The sequence below is a fragment of the Moschus berezovskii genome, chromosome 18, assembly GCF_049115385.1.
Source record: "Moschus berezovskii isolate FMDL1 chromosome 18, NW_MosBer_1.0, whole genome shotgun sequence".
Lineage (NCBI taxonomy): Eukaryota > Metazoa > Chordata > Mammalia > Artiodactyla > Moschidae > Moschus > Moschus berezovskii.
This window is the reverse complement of record NC_142477.1, coordinates 13,344,386-13,362,793: the sequence shown is the minus strand read 5'-3', so window position 1 is coordinate 13,362,793 and position 18,408 is coordinate 13,344,386. Positions and strand designations below refer to the sequence as shown.

At 39.9% G+C, this 18,408-nt stretch overlaps 1 protein-coding gene across 1 annotated transcript in view; it reads left to right on the top strand.

Annotated features, from left to right (window-relative positions):
* SEMA5A (semaphorin 5A) overlaps nucleotides 1-18,408 on the top strand; it is a 569,574-nt gene that overhangs the window by 255,513 nt on the left and 295,653 nt on the right. Inside the window, exon 4 of the mRNA XM_055422270.2 lies at nucleotides 4,767-4,866. Coding sequence (XP_055278245.2) covers nucleotides 4,767-4,866 — 100 coding nt within the window. The remainder of the gene's footprint in view (nucleotides 1-4,766; nucleotides 4,867-18,408) is intronic.

Below are 18,408 nucleotides of genomic sequence, written 5' to 3'. Positions count from 1 at the left end.
GTTGGTGATGGACAGGGAGGCCTGGCGTGCTGCAGTCCATGGGGTCACAAAGAGTCGGACACGACTGAGCGACTGAACTGACTAACTGAGGAATGAGGATAGACAAACTTGAATAGAGTTAAAGTAGGGAATTTATGTCTGCCAGTTGTTTAGACCAAATTTAGTAATACTGGTACATGTTCATGAAAGGAATCGTCTTTTGAAGCTGGCTGCTTTTAAAAATTGAATCAGTACACTTCTGCTAGACTGTGTTTTGAACTATCGTGTGGGTGCCTATATAGTATTAAGAGAAGGCAAATATGAATCATCACACCTAATTCTGCAGCAGAAAGTCTCTGCCAGAGGCCATATTTCAACAATCACATTAGTGTAATGAATGGGTTAGCTAAGATGGTTAATATCAAATATTAAGAAATTTATAAAATATTCAATTTGAGTTTATAGATTTTTCTGTCACTACTTGACTTTCAAACAGTGGTCACATTGGCTGTGATATTTAAGTTCCATTTCATCCTATGGGTCTTTCAGCAAGATCAGAAGGAAGGGATGGTACAGGGGACGGAAGCTCGTTATTTGGGGGAGTGAGATGTGTTAAGAAAGTCCGTGTTCCTGACGATGATGTCTCCCCCAGTCCCCACGTGCTCTGCGCCACCCTCGTCACCTCACTCTCCCTGACCTTTCTTTTGTATCCTGTGAGCTTGTTCACCACCACCTGCCCTGGTGATCTCTGTTTCCCTGCCTGACTTGACTTTGTTCTCTCATACCTCTTCTTATGCATCCATAACTGTTCATTTTCTGTGTCCTTAGAAAGCAGCATTGATGAATTTTTCATGTTACTGTGAAAATCTATTATGGTGGTGGTGAACTCTGCTAGTAGATTTTCTGATGTCATGTCTCCAGAATAAATCCTATACCATATGAATTTGTGTGTGTGTGTGTCCATATCTTTGTGTGTCATATGCTAATCCAAGTATTTCCTTAGGAATGTGTTCAGCCCAGTTCTTAAATGAGAGTTGCCCATGCTTTTCATTTCTTCATAATGTCCTGTTCAACCCTAGCATCAAATTTATCAAGATCATTATAGCCTCCAAACTGCAGCGAGAAGAGAAGCTTTATCTCTTTGTTTAATCTCTGAAATAATTTGTATGAAATTGGTCTTATAGGTTCCTTAAGCAGCTGGCAACACTTGCTTGTAAAACCAAGCCTGCAGTTCTTTTAACATACTGCACTTTGGAGTTTATTATTTGGGTGTTTGAAACTGTAATCACAAAAGAGTGTAAAGGAAATGTGTTTTAAAATATTTTTTTAAATGCACGGAGTATGCATATTCGTATAGGGAGAGGTGAAGGGACCTGGCAACATTGGCGATAAGAGAGGATAAAAGAGGTAAACTAGGGAAGGGATTGAAGAGGAAGAGATGGTGTTGAAATAAAGTTGGAGGGACTGGTCTTTGAAAAATGAAGATGGAACACCATGATTCTGATTTTGTAGAGGAAGTTGAAAGAGTGGGTATTGATGCAGGCATTTTTTCATCTGGAGAGATGGACTGGTGCTTCCCATCAAGGCCCTCATGGTAACCAGTAGAGGCCATGCGTTATGCAAATTCAAGATATTCCAACCTTCTGGAAGAACACACAGGGAAATCAGAAAAGGAGGGAATGTATGTATTGCCCAACTTTGATCAAGTGTTACCTGTAAAAATACATAGTTTTAATGGGTGAGTTCATTAGACATTTAAATAAGGAGAAATGCATAATATTGAGAGAATGCTATGATGTGAACTCATTTTCCCCTCTTGACGTGGTCCTTTTTATTTACTTGAGGTTACTTTAGAAAGTAATGTGAGCACTTTCCTGTTGTTCAGCATAGGTACCGAAGCCTGGAAAATGTCTCTTCATTGTGTTCCTTTGGCTGCTGTCTTCCGATTCTTCTCAGTGAAAAGAAAGGTGAATGCGTGATAGACCAGTTGACTGATGTTCTTCCCCCATCTTTTCATAGCTTTCTCTCCACTTATGTTGTTCACGTTTCCACTCCTGGGACTGAAGGGTCAGCTCTTGGCCTTCTGCTCTCCCCTCACACCACCTAGTCACCCTCAGTGCCTTGGATGTGGCATGTATGCCCGGCTTTGGCAGCTGTGAATTTGGGAGGATGAATAGACCTGGTCTCAGGACTGTAGTCCTGGCAGGACTCCCTGGTCCTGGGTTTTCTATCTGTAGGGTGAGGCTCTGGAACTAAATCAACTGTTTGGACACTTCTAGGTCTTAGAGATGCTTAGCAATGACTGGCTCTGAAGTCAGTGTCACTGGACGTCTTTCATGAGTGACATTCTACATAGTTGTCCCTGAAGCCATTAGCTTTCTCTAAAACCAGTCTTACCCCCGACATCTATGTCTCACCCATCATATTCTCCTCTTCATTGAATCTCAGAACTCTTTTTCGTTTCATTAACTCATTCCCTTTGACCTCTTCAATTAGTTATCCCGCCAACCAGCCTCTCACATCACATCTTCGTTGCATTTTCATAGCCACTGCCTAAATGGTATCATTTTTAGTTTGTAAAGCTGATATTCTTGCCTCCATTCGGTCCTCTTTTCTGCCTATCAATGCCCCTTATTGTATTCCTAAGATTTTTGCTGTGTGTGTCAAGTGCTTGCTTGCAAACTTCTCAGAGCCTTGCTATCACGAGGTCAAGTCTAGACTTTTTAAGCTGGAAGTGAAATTTTTACAGTTATGTTTCAGTGTACCTTTCCCATAGTTTCTTGAGTTGCCGTTTCATTTCCCTCTCTTTTCTCTCTTTCCGTTCAGTTTTAATTCTCTTGAATTCACTTGCTTATTCTTACTCTTTCATTCCACACATTCAGTATCACTCATCACATTCAAGTTACTGTACCTTAGTGCTGAAGGCTTCACAGCGAGCAGTGTGGACCCAAGAGCCTTAGGAATCGTCTACTGCAAATAGAGAAACTGAACAGGGTCCAGAGAAGTGAAGATGAACAATCCCAGTTATGGCCACAGGGGGCATCAGATCTCCCACGTGGCGCTCTTGCTTCCTCGAGGACACAGCTGTTCTGTCCATTTCTGGTCAGATCTTTCCTTTCCTGGTTCCTAAGGCCCCAAACATCTCTCCTTTCTATGTATGAATATTTCCTGTTACCCTGCAAATACCTGTAAAGGTCTTGTATCCGTGGAATTCTCCAGGCTAGAATACTGGAGCAGGTTGCCAATTCCTCCTCCAGGAGATCTTCCCAACCCAGGGATCGAACCTGGGTCTCCCGCATTGCAGACAGGTTCTTTACAATCTGAACCATCAGGGAAGCCCTGTATCTATAGACACTGTGTTTAAAGAAGATATTAGTGCTAGTTCACTAAATTAAAAACTCCTAAAACAAACTATTTATTGACAACTTTTTATAGCTCTAGGACCTTGTACTTATTTTGCTGCAAATAAGTATTTTTTAAAAATTGACTTTCCTATAAAATGAAAAATTTTATATAAAATACTAAAAAGAATCAAGATACAGTATACATTAAAATTTCAAAAACTAAATACAGATCTCTGTATAACTCAACCTTGGTTTGATTTAAGTAGACTAGAACTTTCATTTTATTTCATTCTCCACTGCCACCCCCTGCCAATAACTGATATTAGAGAAATGCTACATTTGTTTCACAAAATGATCGCTTGAAAATAATGTACCTCATTCATGTCAACAAAGGTCTTTCTACAGGACGTGTCTTAGGACAGGGCATATTTCCACATTAGTTCTGTTTTTAGCATCTGTTTTTGTGGAATGAGATTATTTCTGTGCAGCACAGTTTTTTCCTCAAACCAATAGCTGTGTCGATTTGCCCGTTTTCGTGCCCCTGTTTCATCAGAGTGATACCACTCAGAATATTAAACCCAAGGAAAAAGACAATCAGATCAAGTGGTTAATTGTCAAGGATAATGATCAGGTTCTGCACAACTGGCAGGCAACTCTCTGAAGACTTTTTTTGGTGAAAGAAGCCAGTTAATGAAAGTTGCAAAAACGGTTCATAAAGCCGAGTTCTCGCCCTTTTCCACTACAGTCATGTTATAATAACTGGACTCTAGGCTAGAGGTCGCTTCATAGGAGTTAACAGAGCTTGTAAAAAGAAGCAAAACAGTCTCTAAAGAGTGGCTGTTTCCTGATTTTCCGTAGAAAAAATGTAAAGGAGGTCAGGAGTTACTGTGGATTTCTCATCCAGAAAGGACTGAATGTGTTTAACTAGTCTAATCATGGGGCCTCCATAGAAACTCACAGGCCAGGGAAATGGAATGTCCACGTTGGAAGAAGGCAAATGGTGCTCCTGTGTTTGTCCTTTTTCCAGACTGGGACTGTTGTGATTTCTCCACTTCTGTGGCCCCTACCCACCAAGCTGCACAGGAAACAGTCCTGTTTGCATTCAGTATTCCTCTGATGAGCCCTGTGAATGTTGTGTTATCGTCTGCCCAGCCCAGAGCCAATAGGAACACGCACATCTGGCTTGTAAATCACAGCCCAGCCTTGGCGTCTTGCTCCCTTTTTATTGGGTGGCTGCCTTCTGTGTTTTACACGTTCTCAGTGTGGATTTTGTGACATCCTGACGGAAACCTCCAGTGACCCCTAAGCCATCCATTGGGGGACCTTCAAATCCTCTCTGAAATGTAATGTTTGCTACCTCATGTGCATTCTCTGTGGGTCCCCGGAGGGGGTAAAAAAAATCATTCATTTTTATATTTTTATTTATTTATTTTTCCTGTTTAGAAATTGCCCCCTGGTTGCGGGAGTTCAGAGCGAAGAATGCTGTGGATTTCTCGCAGTTAACATTTGATCCAGGACAGAAAGAACTTGTTGTAGGAGCAAGGTGAGAGATCTGATGTTTTGCCCTTGCAGATATTTTCGACTTCATTTTACGTCTCTGCATTTAAACGCGAGCATCCCTGCCAGAGTTGATGAGTGCTAAGTAATAGTTCATCTCAATGAAGTTCTGTGTAAGAGTGTCATGAACATGCTACTTCTAATGGGAGGACTGCCGCTCTTTATACCCATGTGCTGGGAGCTGTTCTAACATGAATTAATTCAGTTTTTTTTCCTCCTATGACACCTAAGAGGTAGGTATTGTCACCATCCCTGTGCTAGAGATGAGGAAATTGAGGCGGAAGTTGGACAAATATGTTACCCCGGGGACACATTTATTATGTCTATTAACCAATGGGCCCAGCTCTCAGACCCAGACAGTCTGCTCCAAACACCATGTTCTTATTTCTCAATTCAGCACAGTTCTTGAGAGCAAGAGACCTTGATGTCCATTCCCATGTCTGTTGCTATCTTTCTTTGTGACCTCTGTTATACTGTTTGCCAGTCAATTGAGAATTCAAGGGAGTTGCTATTGTTTATTTCTCTTAAAGAGCCCATGATTCTGTGTCCAGGTCAACGCCTGACCTTCCAGTTGGGCAGTGTGGCCACTGGAACCCAATCAGAACAGATCTAGTCTTGTGTTCCTGATATTTGCCATGACTTCCTCAGAAAACGTGCGTCCTCTCTGACTTCAAATCACCTATCCTGCCAATACGTTTTGAGGCTGATGGAGATAAAACATTTTCTATTCATCTCTTAGGAGAAATGATGTAATAACTTGAAGAGGTGATTTGTGGATTTGAACTCTTCTGGCAGCCAAGGAAAGTACTTTGGGCAGAGGAGTGCACATTATTTTTTTGGCCAAATTTACTAGATGATGAGATATACCTTTCATAGCAAAGGAGGTTGTGGAATTTCTACCTGAGTGAAGCTAAATCTGGCTTAGGCTCTGAGCACGCTATACGGACACTGAACAGTTTCTAGAATCACTGCATTTGCTCTCAGATGTTAAGAAGACCTTGTGCATCCACTTAACACTTGAAGACTTGAGATGTATGGTCGTCGCTTCAATGAATAGAGAGAGTTGGCTTAGTTCCTGGCACTTAGCATGTCATTGGCATCTCTTTCAGTGTTTATTGAGTGGACAGTGAATTTGGAAGGGCTTACTTGATTTTTTACTACCTTTAGCCCACTGGGACTGCAATGGGGGTTTCTGATGCTGACTTTCATCAAATTCCATCATTGGGAGCCTTGGCCATACATTGCAGGCCTCTGGAATTTCTCTTCCTTTTGCATACCATGGCCAAAGTCATCTTTTACAAATATCCCCCTCAGTCGCTCCTCCTGGAGCATTTCCGACTTGTTGGCCTTCACGTATGTTGCAGAAATACTATTCAATCCAGGAATCATCTGTTAGCTCTTCGGTGTGGCCTATCAAAACCTCTGGCTTGTGGTCCTGCACACCAGAGAGACACACACATCATTTTTATTTTCATGTAGTCCAGACATGTGGAATTATTTATGTTGCCCACAACTAGAAAACGTTCATTCTCTTGCCTCTGGGACTTGTTACCCTCTTGTACTTTCCTGGAATATTAGCTTGCCACCCACTGCAGTCCCAGGTCATCCATTGGGTAAAGTCCTGCTCCTTGCAGGGATCTGGCTCAAGGGTCCCACTTTGGGCCTGAGCTGCCGTGTTCCCTGCCCTGCATGGTTCTGTTAGCACACCTGCCACCTGCCTTCATTACTGCCTTTACTGTAGTATTTCTTGTCATGTTTCAACTCTCCCCTTCCCTGTTGTCAGATAGTGAAGCACTGCGTGGTAGAGGATGTGTCTGTCTTTTTCCCCCCAAGCTTTAAACTTCTTATACTGGGGTATAGCCGGTTAGAGCTTCCCTGGTGGCTCAGATGGGAAAGCGTTTGCCTGCAATACGGGGAGACCCGGGTTCAATCTCTGGGTCGGGAAGATCCCCTGGAGAAGGAAATGGCAACCCACTCCAGTACTCTAGACTGGAAAATCCCATGGACAGAGGAGCCTTGCAGGCTACAGTCCATGGGGTCACAAAGAGTCAGACACGACTAAGTGAACTAATTAATTAATTATTGTAGCTGGTTAATAATGTTGTGATAGATTCAGGTGAACAGCGAAGGCACTCAGCCATACATTTGCATGTATCCATTCTCCCCCAAACTCCCCTCCCATCCAGACTGCCACGTGATACTGAGCAGAGTCCCCTGGGCTATACAGTAGGTCTTTATCGCTTGTCCATTTTAAACATAGCAGTGTGCTCATGACCTGATCTGTCTTTCCTTTGTTTCTCCAAGATGTAGCACAGCTTCTCTTTGGCCAGAAGTTCAAAGATTTCTGTTGATTCATTGTCTGTATTTCCAGGACTTGACTTGTATATGTGCCCCTCTGCATTTGGTAGGACACTTATGGAAAAGGGAGTGGGCTTGTAGCGCATTTATTCAGATGCCTACATTTGGGTAAGGACACAGTGAGCAGCCGTCTCTAAACCCCAATGTTAATCCTCAGGGCAAATGGACTTTCACCCTCAGCCAAGGGGAAGAGGTTCCCAGCTGGGGCAGCAGGTGCAAATATGACCCCGACCGGTGTGGCAGAGTCCTGCATCCTCATCCCCCTCCAGCTAACGAGGGAAACAGTGTTCCTGTGAGCTTGGCTCAAAAGACTCTCCATTGTTTCTGGAGGTCCTCCACGCTATAGGGACAGGGCCACGTCACATACCTGCCGACACTCTGCAGGTGGTAGGCTTTCAGTCAAGGGCACAGATTCTCCTAATGGGGATGTGAGAAGCTTTGGAAGAGACATCACCATCATTCTATCCTGGCTTTGGACAACTCCTGAGAATTGTACCCGGGGAACTGTTCCTGACAGTCTCCACCCCAGTATGGGTGGAGGGATGGATCCCATTATTCTTTGAGCTCCCCATCAGAGCCTGCCTGAAGGTTTCCTACTCAGTGTCCCAGAAAATCTCCATTCTGACATCCCTGGAGGTCTCCATCCTAGAGTTTCTCAAGATTTCCATCCATCTCCCCTCAACACAGTCCCAGCCCAGACGTGGGAGGGATTGGACTACCCACTGGGTCACCCTGGCATATACTATGGCATAATGACCAGGAGCAATAGGATTGCCAGACTTAGCACATAAAAGTCCAGCATGCGCAGTTAAACTTGAATTTCAGATGAGCACGCCTAGGAGCATGAGCTGTGTTTTCTATTCTAGAGCACGATATAATGCATCGTGATTACTCGATAAAGAAAGGAGTAGGTAGACTTGCTTAATTGTGTGACCTTGAGCCCATTTGAGAGTTTGTTTTATCTTTAAAATTGATATATTTATTTCTATCCCTTTAAGCTCTTGGGAGGATTAGGTGAAATAATCCAGGAAAAGTGATTGTCAGAGAAACAGGGATCCTGTAAGCCCACAGTGGTGGGGAAGCTGTGTGGGTATATGTAGGCTTTAGCATATGTGTGCCTCTGCATTTCAGGCAGATATCACTGTGTGTGGGGAATAGCAATTTTATCTAAGATACACATGGTGAGATTAGGCTCAGAAAGTTTAAGTGGGAATGTGAGTCAGTTATAAAACTTTAAAAATAACCCAGCCCTCAGATTCCTGTTTGGGAGGGCTTGACCTAGCAAAAAAGGTTTAGGTAGCAGGTTTATATTTCAGAAATCTTTAGTTGTTTAAATATGTAAGTGGTGAAAAACTACAGTGATAGTCTTTTTATTTTTTCATAATTAGTACTAGTCATTGTAAAGCCATTGGTGGTTTATTGGGTGGTTATTGTTATTAATTATTATTGTTGGGTGGTTTCACTTTATACCAGTGGTGCTTTATGTTCCTGAAACTGAGTTCAGTTAAATGTTCTTTGCGTTTCTTGCAAAAAGTTCTCTTGTTTGCAAGACCAAAAGGAAAACAAGCAAAATCATTTCAAAAACCACTTCTCTTTAGGTGATTTGTGGCTATGTGGTGCCAGAGGTATTTGCATCTGAATTCATGCAGTTTCTGGAAGGATCCTTAAATTTATCATTTCCAAGATGCACATTATCTTTCATATTATTTTAAAAGCATTGATACTCATATCCTATTTTACCCACACCTCTTTAAAAATTAATAATGTTTGTATTTTCAATGATGAGACTCAGGCACTTTCATTTTAGAGAAAGTAGAAAATACTGTAAAGCATAAAGAAAAAACAGTTTCAGAAATAATCACAGTTAACCTTTTCAGTTATTTCCCCACAGTATTTAATTTCTATTTGTTTATATGTGGGATAATAGTTTATGGATGGTTTGTGTATGTTTTTGCTAAAAAAAAAAAAAAAAAACCTACTAAAAAGTTTCCATTTTATGTGTATATATATATACACACACATATATTTCTAGGTACATAAATCATATATTTATGTGTACATATACATGGGCTTCCCAGGTGGTACTAGTGGTAAAGAACCCACTGCCATTGCCAGAGACTTAAGGGACACAGGTTCGATTCCTGGGTCAGGAAGATGCCCTGGAGAAAGGCATGGCAAACCCACTCCAGTATTGCCTTGAGAATTACATGAACAGACAGGAGCCTTGCAGGCTACAGTCTATGGGGTCGCAAGAAGTTGGACGTGACTGAAGCGACTTAACACACATACATATACATATATATGTGCATACGTGTGTGTGAAAATTTCAAATGAAAGGCTATGTTAGAGGCTTTTGCATGGATAATTATAAAAGTGACAATAATTCACAGAGTAATCATATTTCACAAAGTTGGTACAACTTCCAGTTTCACTGTGTATAGGATTGAAACAGTAGATCAAAGTTAGAGTAATGACATTTTCTTCTCCAATGAATCTGTCTTTAGTGTTTAGGGTTTAGTGGATAGCTAGTGATAGCTAGTGATAACTAGTGATAGCTAGTGATTCTGTGTTGAATTCAAGTGTTGAATAACTTGAATCAAGTCAAGTGGCAACTGACTTGATCTACACACAAAAAGGTGTTTGACAATAATGAGGGTGTTTACAAATTAGCCATTGTTTTGTAAAGTGTAACGCCTTGCAATAAATAGTAAGAACGAAAGAGTTTTTTCATCATCAGAGAGAATATGAGCTTCTTTCAGCTTTTGTTAGTTTCTTGATCTTTCACTTATTTTCTTCCTATAACTTGTTTTCTGATTATCTTCCTCTTCTCTAACAAGCTTAAGTGTAATAGAAACCTATCACTGAAGAGCACAGTCTTGCAATCTATGATATTTTGGTAAGAACACTCATCTCTGAGCTCTTACACAAGCACTTGTGAGTCCAGGAGGCCCACCCATCTGCCAGTGATTGAGAGGACGGGATTGAAGCCCATAGACCCGATATGGGTCAGGTAAAAATCATAATTGATGACAAACATAAGATTTATGTGTGTCTTGGGAAATTTTTAATTTCATTTCTAAAATTTTAAATTTTAAAATTGCATCACACAATGGGAACTTCATAAAAATATTAATGGAAAGGGTAATGGGGTTGCACGGGTTTCCTTGCACACCTGACTCAATGTGGATACCATTGAGAGTTGTGAATGTGCCTTGAATAGAATCCTCTGATTTATCATTATGGTCAGTGGACTAGTTCCATATATTGAAAGATATTTCTGTACATATCTGTGTGAAAAATAGGACAGACTTCAAATCAGCATGTTTTCTACCAAAACCAAAAGCTAAAGTCTACCTGCTTTCAAGGCAGAGCTTGGTCTCTCTTACGGTCACAGAAAACTGGTCTTGAAACATTTGAGTGTATTATTTTAGACCACTGTTTTGCCCATGATTTGAATCTACAAAAACAAAGATAAAAAGAAAAAAAAAAAAAGATTAACTTGCTTTTTGTTATACTGGTACTGAATTTGCTTTAAGTATTCCAAGCATATAGTGTCATAAGATCACATTAAATGAATGGGCAGGCATCTACTCAGTATAAATTCCTCCTTTCAAAACGATTTTGCTGTTGATTTGAAACAAGTGGAGCTAAATTTTGAAGTCACGTGTCACTTTTGAAATTTGACCAATATAATTCTCTCTTTTTTTGATGGCTATAATTCCTATTTTTCTTTCAAAGTTTACCTTGGAGTTAATCCGTTGGAAGCAGTCTATAATTAAAAGAAAAACTGGAGATTTTTATGAGATCAGCAGTTCTCCTTCCAGTAGCCACAACTTCTTTCCATTTTCCAGTGTATACAATTAAAGGTAACTCATGCTGAGTGGAGTAAAATTAGCAATTAGGAGTGAATCCAAAAAGCAGTAAACCCCCATTGTGCAAAGAAATTCCTAGTAATGATGATGTTGACATAGTATTTATATTAATTATGACTTAGGAAGACAGCTGGTGGTGAACGGAGGGATGGAGCTTTCATTCATGCTCTTCATTTTTATCCCACCCCAGCGGGATTGTTTTTTTTTTTAAACTGTACTTTAGGATTTAAATATTTCCTTTTTCCTGTTGGCTCTTGCTACATAGGTGTGTTTTCCTCTTAAGATTCTCTTTGCTTATCTTCCTTCTTCTCGCCTTTCTTCAAATAGACCTGTTTGATTCATTAACCTAATCTGTGTTTTTTTTTTTTTTAAATCTGTTCTTTGTCTTCTTGCTTTGTTACATTTTATCCAGTATTTACCAAACATCCATGTACCTAAATATCACCTGGGACAGTCATTCAAAATGAAGTTTCCTCTGCCACTTCTCCCAGCTCTGCTGAACCAGGGGCCTGGAGGGTGGTCCCAGGGTGTGAGCTTTTAACAGACAGGTAGTCTGCAGACACTCCTGTGGGAAGGACCATCCAACCATTGTGCTCCTTTTGCTGTTATATTAAAAAAAAAAAAAAACTCTGCATTTTTCTTTCTGCTGGAGATAGGGCAAAGAAGAATAAACCTAGCAGAATAGTTCCTTATTTAGTTAATATAGTCTTCCCTTTTCCCATATTCCCTGAATGATAACAATTAACCAGCCTTTGAGTGCATGTGTGTGTTACAAGTCTTGAGTGTTGAGAGTTTTCTCGTAGTCAGTTCCACATGGGTTCCATCAGAATTTATTAGTTCACGTTGTTGCTCTTCATTCATAAAATATTTATAGAACCTAATTTGTGCAAGGGGAAATGAAGATGCAGCAGAGTGTCTACCTGGTAAAGACTTTAGATCCTAGTGCATAGGTTGGCAAGCTAAGGTCCCTGGGTTGGCCTCTTACTTTTGTAAATAAAGTTTTATTGGCACACAGCTATACCCATTCATTTGCACATTACTTACGGCTGCTTTCCAGCTTTCACTACAGAGATGAGTAGTTCCCATAGGGCCACTAAGGTGAAGTGTTTGCTATTTAGCCCATGAAATATTTTCCTGACTCCTGGCCTGATGAGTATGGGGAACATGAATGGTTATGTGCTCCAGGGAGGCCTGAATAAAGAGCCTTGAAAACACCAAGAGGAAAGAAAGGTGAAATGGGTGTGCTGAAAAGCTGCTTTTTCATTTGACCTTAGAGGTCTTCCAGAAGGATCATAGAATGGGGAACGCAGATGCTGAGGAGGCTGACAGGAGCTCACCTTAACTGGACCTGTTAGTGACTGAGAGGAGGGGTAGGCGTAGGTGAGGCTGGGGCTTTAGATTATGGAGGAGCGGGGATTTCATCCTGTAAACCTGTGTTTCCATTGCGACAGTCAGTAGGGTGATCTGAGAAAGCTCTCAAGGATGCTGATAGCCGGGCCTCTACTCAGAACATTTGAATTAGACATTCTAAAAGTAATGTTGGAATTTTGATTTAATCAAGCTTCTGGTAATCCGCTGGCCTGGCAGACTTGGCGAACCTCTGCTAAAGACAGTAGGAGCTCAGGATATTTCTAAGGCTGCATATTTATAAGTTCATATTTGTACTAGAAAGCGTCTTCCACCGTACTGTGTGCAGAATGCACAGGGTTTGGAGGCGCAGACGGCAGTTGGGGGATCTGGGTGAAGTGACAGTAGTGAGAATTTAAACTTAGGCAGTGATAGTGCAGATGGAGATAAGTCAGATTTGAGACCTTTGGGCTGATGGTGACCAATGGCCAATCGTGATAGGTGGCGGGGAACAAGGATCAAAGATAAGATTTGGGACTGTGCTTTGAAAATGTGGCTTGTTGTAATGCCAGCCGCTGGAATTGAGCATTTGAGAAGTGAATTAGAGTTCTTCTATTATGTGAGATACATGAAAAAGATCTCAGGTTTTACTAACTCTAAGATAACCCAGAAAAGTAGTATATATGGAGATAATTTGAAGAGTGAATATTCCTAGGAAAGCATAGGTTAAAGGAATCATAAAATAATACAGTTGGTAGTTTTTCAATGAAAAATGATCTCTATTAATTGAAAAATGGAAAGGAACAAATCAAATACCCAATGGACCAGAAAAGCAGAAGTCATGAGTTAAATTTAGAGCAATAAATCATGATCTGTAATCTTCAAAGCACTTAGAAATTTGCACATAATATTTAGAACATAATAAAATTTAAATTGGGCTTAACTGGTGGCTCCATCGGTAAAGAATCCACCCGCAATGCGGGAGACCTGAGTTCGATTCCTTGATCAGGAAGATCCCCTGGAGGAAGGCATGAGAGCCCACTCCAGTATTCTTTCCTGGAGAATCCTCATGGACAGAGGGGCCTGGTGGGCTGTGGTCCATGGGGTCGCAAAGAGTCAGACATGACTGAGCGACCAGGAACAAAATTTAAACTACTAATGTTTTGTTGACAGTATTGATTAATAACTTTGTCCCTAAATATGCTTATGGGAAAAGATTTTCCTGATTTCATATCTCTGGAATTTACTAACCACTAAAAATCCATCTCTGTTATTTGATTCTACTTGCAAAATAGTAAGAGGTTTCCATCTACTTCTGTGCCTTTTAATATCGGTATTTAAATATATAAGAGTACTATTAATGTGGTTTAATTTTGGTTTTGATGTGTTCTTTGGAAGTTTTTTTTATAGTAATCAAGACTTTCAGTGGGTTTGAAATGGACTTTTTTAGGATAGGTAATGAGATAAACCAGTATAATATTGGGAGAGTGAAATTAGACACATATGGTATTATAATAATATAATAATAGTAATAGAATTACTTCTAATATTCTATAGCCCAAAGTACATGTATTTATTATTTTTCAGAGTGTTGGAAAAATTCTGACTGAAGAGGTAGCTCATAATATGACAATATTATACACTTGTCACCATATTGCAAAATATATTAGCAAAGCGAAAAAAAGTCAGTATTTAAAAACTGTGATCTAAATGTGATCCCACTGTTTATAAGTTGTTAATATTAAAGCTGAATTAGACTCCCAGAAACTTATGAGAAAAGTACATTGAAAAGATATTTTTGGAGTGGTTAGAGTAACAGTAAAAGCTCCTGAAATTTGTTTAGTATCAATCAGCATAATGAAAATCTTAGGAACAGCAATTGTAGATAGGTTGGTGAACTATGTGAGTTGGTTACATGCTGAAATTAAATCTTCATATTCTTAAAATTTTGATGTGATTGAAATATTAAATATTTACATGTAGATAATTAAAATAATTTTTATGAAAACATTTTGTGCTTTAAGAGATATAAATACTACTTTTCTTTAGCTTCAAAGTCACACATTTATTGTGTTTTAATCTTTAAGTCTGTCTCTGCAACTATAAATCTGGGTGGCATGTGAGAAGTCACAGTGTCAGCCTCTATGCCAGTGGAATGTTGACAACAGTTAGGATGGAATTGTGCGCTAATGGGAAATCAAAGAACAGGTGAAGCTGACTCAGGTTCAGGTGAGACCAGCTTCACTCTCAGATTTACCCAAATGGCCCCAGTTTATGTGCAGTGGGTGTTTTGTTTTCAGATTGTTTCATCATCAAAAGTGGTCTAAACTTTAATAAACAGCAAACATGGTGGCCTAGTGGTAAAGAACCTGCCAGCCAATGCAGAAGACATAAGAGATGAGGGTTCGATCCCTGGGTTGAGATCCCCTGGAGGAGGGCATAGCAACTCACTCCAGGATGCTTGCGTGGAGAATCCCATGGACAGAGGAGCCTGGTGGGCTTCATTCCATGGGGTCTCACAGAGTAGGACACAACTGAAGTCACTGAGCACACATGCGTGTGCGTTTCTTGCACTGTTGTTTAAACCATTTGTTTTTATTGATTTCCTTGCTTTTCTGTAAGTAAATCAAGATTTGTTTGATTTTCTTAGTGCAAAGTACAAGTCTACCTTTCTTAATTACTCAATCTTCTGCTCCTCAGTTATAAGCAAGCCTCTAACCTAAATGTTCAATAAGAACCTGAAATTATTTCCTTTGATTTTATAACTATATTCATAGGAGACCAATTGAGTTATTCTAAGCAAATGTCATTTTAAAACACCTGTGTCTTTCATAATTAATGGAGGTCAGAGTTAAGTTTTATGGTGTCTCTAGATAAAATGAATCATGTAGTTAATATGCTCATGAAGGCTCAACCTTTTCTTTAATGCTGGCTGAATTTTATTACTTTACATGAAGACACAAATGAACTTTGTCTATTAAGGCCCTGGCTGTTCCCTCAGAGAATATATTGTTGTGCTTAGTGATTTGTTTCTAATAGGCCACTGGGGTATGTGATGGGAGGTGGGAATGAGTTATTCATTCCTATAGTCAGTCAGAAAAAATAGTCTGGTCAAGAGGGAGACCATACACTCAGATGTTTAGTGGGGGAAGGATGGAGGAGCTTAAGAACTGTCAGTTTGTGTCTGTCAAATTCAATGGCTTTGTGATTTGAATTATTCAGTTTACTGGATCTATGTGTTCCTCGTCTATCACTCTTAAAAGTAATACAGTTATTACATTTGAATGTGCATGTCAAATTTTATTCCATACTTTTGATTAAGATTAAGTTCAAACCAAGGGAATAAAATCCCATAGTTTTATTGACTATGGCCAGAAAATTGAACCTTTACAGCCTTGTTAAACCCTTGCTTTGTACTTCTGTAATGAGAGGTGGGACATGGCAATAGAGACCAGCTCCCCTAAGCTATGTAACTAATATGCTCTTAGAATTTAATCTCTTAACCTCCTGCAGCACTGCCTTCTCCCTGCAGAATGACAATATTCCTCATTACTACCTATTTACCTCGAGGGGTGTTAGGAAGATTAATGAGGCCACTTAAATGCTTTGGGTTGCTCAAAGCACTGCCCGAATAGAGAATCTGACCTTATGTGAAACATTTGGTTAGTATTCCCTGTTGGCTGGGAGCCAGAAGCATTATTCCTCCCTGTTGGAAAGGTTGGTAGCCTTTCTCTGGAACCTCACATACATTGTTTTCCCTTCTCTGTGTGCTCTCAGTTGCAAGATAAAGTGGTTGCCTCTTCCATAAAGCCCTGGAGAGCAGCCTCTTGCAGGGGACCATAGATCTTACTTTAGTGCCTGAGTGACCCAACATCTGGGAGTATCCATTTTTATATTCCCTTTAGAATATTTTCTTTCTTTTTGTAACCTTTAACTTCATGGGTCATTCACCTGAACTGTGATGGATCAAGCTGTCATAGGAGATTTCTGGTCCCTCACGTTGCTAGCTGTACTGGAATTTTTCCAACAGCAAAAAAACATACTTGGAATTATAGTTGGAACCAAATAGTTTGATGAAAGTGTTTTGAGAATGGTAGAATCCACACTATGTTTTTGTCAGAGTCTTAGGTTCCAGGGAGGTGATTACGGAATTCCACACATTTTTCATGTATATTTAATCTTTTACAATTTTTAAAAAAAATTGTTGAAAATCATGATAGATAAAGTGAATACTAAAATGTAGAAGACTATGTATTTATAATATGGAAAGGTCTAACAAGGTATTAAATTGCCCATGGGTTTGTGTAGACATGGTCATGTATTAAACAAATATTTGAAAACATCTGCCAACTCTTTCTCACAAAAATCAAACAAGTAAGAGAAAAACAAAGGCAACAAAAATGTAACCAGCCAACCAACATAAAAAGAGACCATAATTAGACTTTGAGGCTATTCAAAATTATAGATAATTCTGATAATGCCAAATTCAGAATGTTCAAATCAACTTAGTCAACTGACTTTATGATTAACAGGTATTACATATAAGTAAACTAATGAATACATTTTCTTACCTCTTTTGTATGCTGAAATTTCATTTAAGACTATTGAAGTATGGTATTCAGTTGCAGACAATAAAAATACACCTGAAAAGTGTTAGGAATTTATTGAACTATGTCATAATAACAGTTATTTCATTAGATGGTCATATGATTATCGAACTCTGTTGCTCATTTTGTACCTCTAAAAAAGGTCACAATCTTTTAGGAATCTGTGTTAAGCAAATTGACAAATTGTATAGTTTTGCTGTCTCATTTCACAAAGGATGGAACTGGGGCACTCTTAAAATAAGTATGGTTAGGCAGTTTCAGGAATAATTCATGTGAAATTAAGAGGGAGACGAGGCACCATGTAATAAGCCAGACCTATGGGATTAACATTTTCTCTTAATGGGGAGACATCTGTCCCAGGCAGATCACAGTCCCAGAGGTGAAACTCATTTACCTATAACTGAAAGCTTGTCATGAGTAGTGCCAAGACTTGAATTATCTCAGAAACATTTGTAAATGCACCTGTGGATGAACAATGATGACATGAAATAACTGTACTGTAAGAATAATTCCTCTGTGTGTGTTTGCTGTCAGTGAAATTGGAAAGAGGACATTGCATGACTGATTGGTGAGGCCGTTTGGCACAAAGGCGTAAGGGACAGCAAAGCGAGGAGGCCTGTTTCTAATCACAGGTGTTTCTCTGAATCCTAATAATCTTGGATAAATCACACTGTGCCCCTTTGCAGAAATGTCCAGAAAAAAATTGAGGGGTATATAGTCTCTAATGACAAACTAGCTCCGGTCGGACACGACTGAGCAACTTCACTTTCACTTTTCACTTTCACACGTTGGAGCAGGAAATGGCAACCCACTCCAATGTTCTTGCCTGGAGAATCCCAGGGATGGGGGAGCCTGGTGGGCTTCCGTCTGTGGGGTCACACAGAGTTGGACACGACTGAAGTGACTTAGCAGCAGCAGCAGTCTCTAATGACAAACTAGCTCCACAGTTCTTGGACTTTATGATTTTTTTTTTTAGGTCAAAACTTGCGAATGGGTTTAAAAAAAAATCACTACCTTGCATCTTGTAACCCAGAAAATATAAACGGAAAAGTTCAGATTTTTGGTGCTTTACTGCATTAAGGTTTGAGGCTTGGTGATACTAGTGATGGTGCTGGTATCTCATAATTACTGAACTATCTTTCCTAGGAAGCAAGCCCCTCTTCTCTGTCCTGTCTGTTTGCCTGTGCCGTACTGATTGATTACTGATGAGATGCTTGTGAGGGCACCATAGTCTCAGTTATCTCAGGAACGAAGAGTAAATGGCTGAAATCCACTGGTAAGCCCTTTAAGTACTATTGAGACCTGCAGCGGATGTGGCCCATGGAGCTGGATTTGACGGCAGAG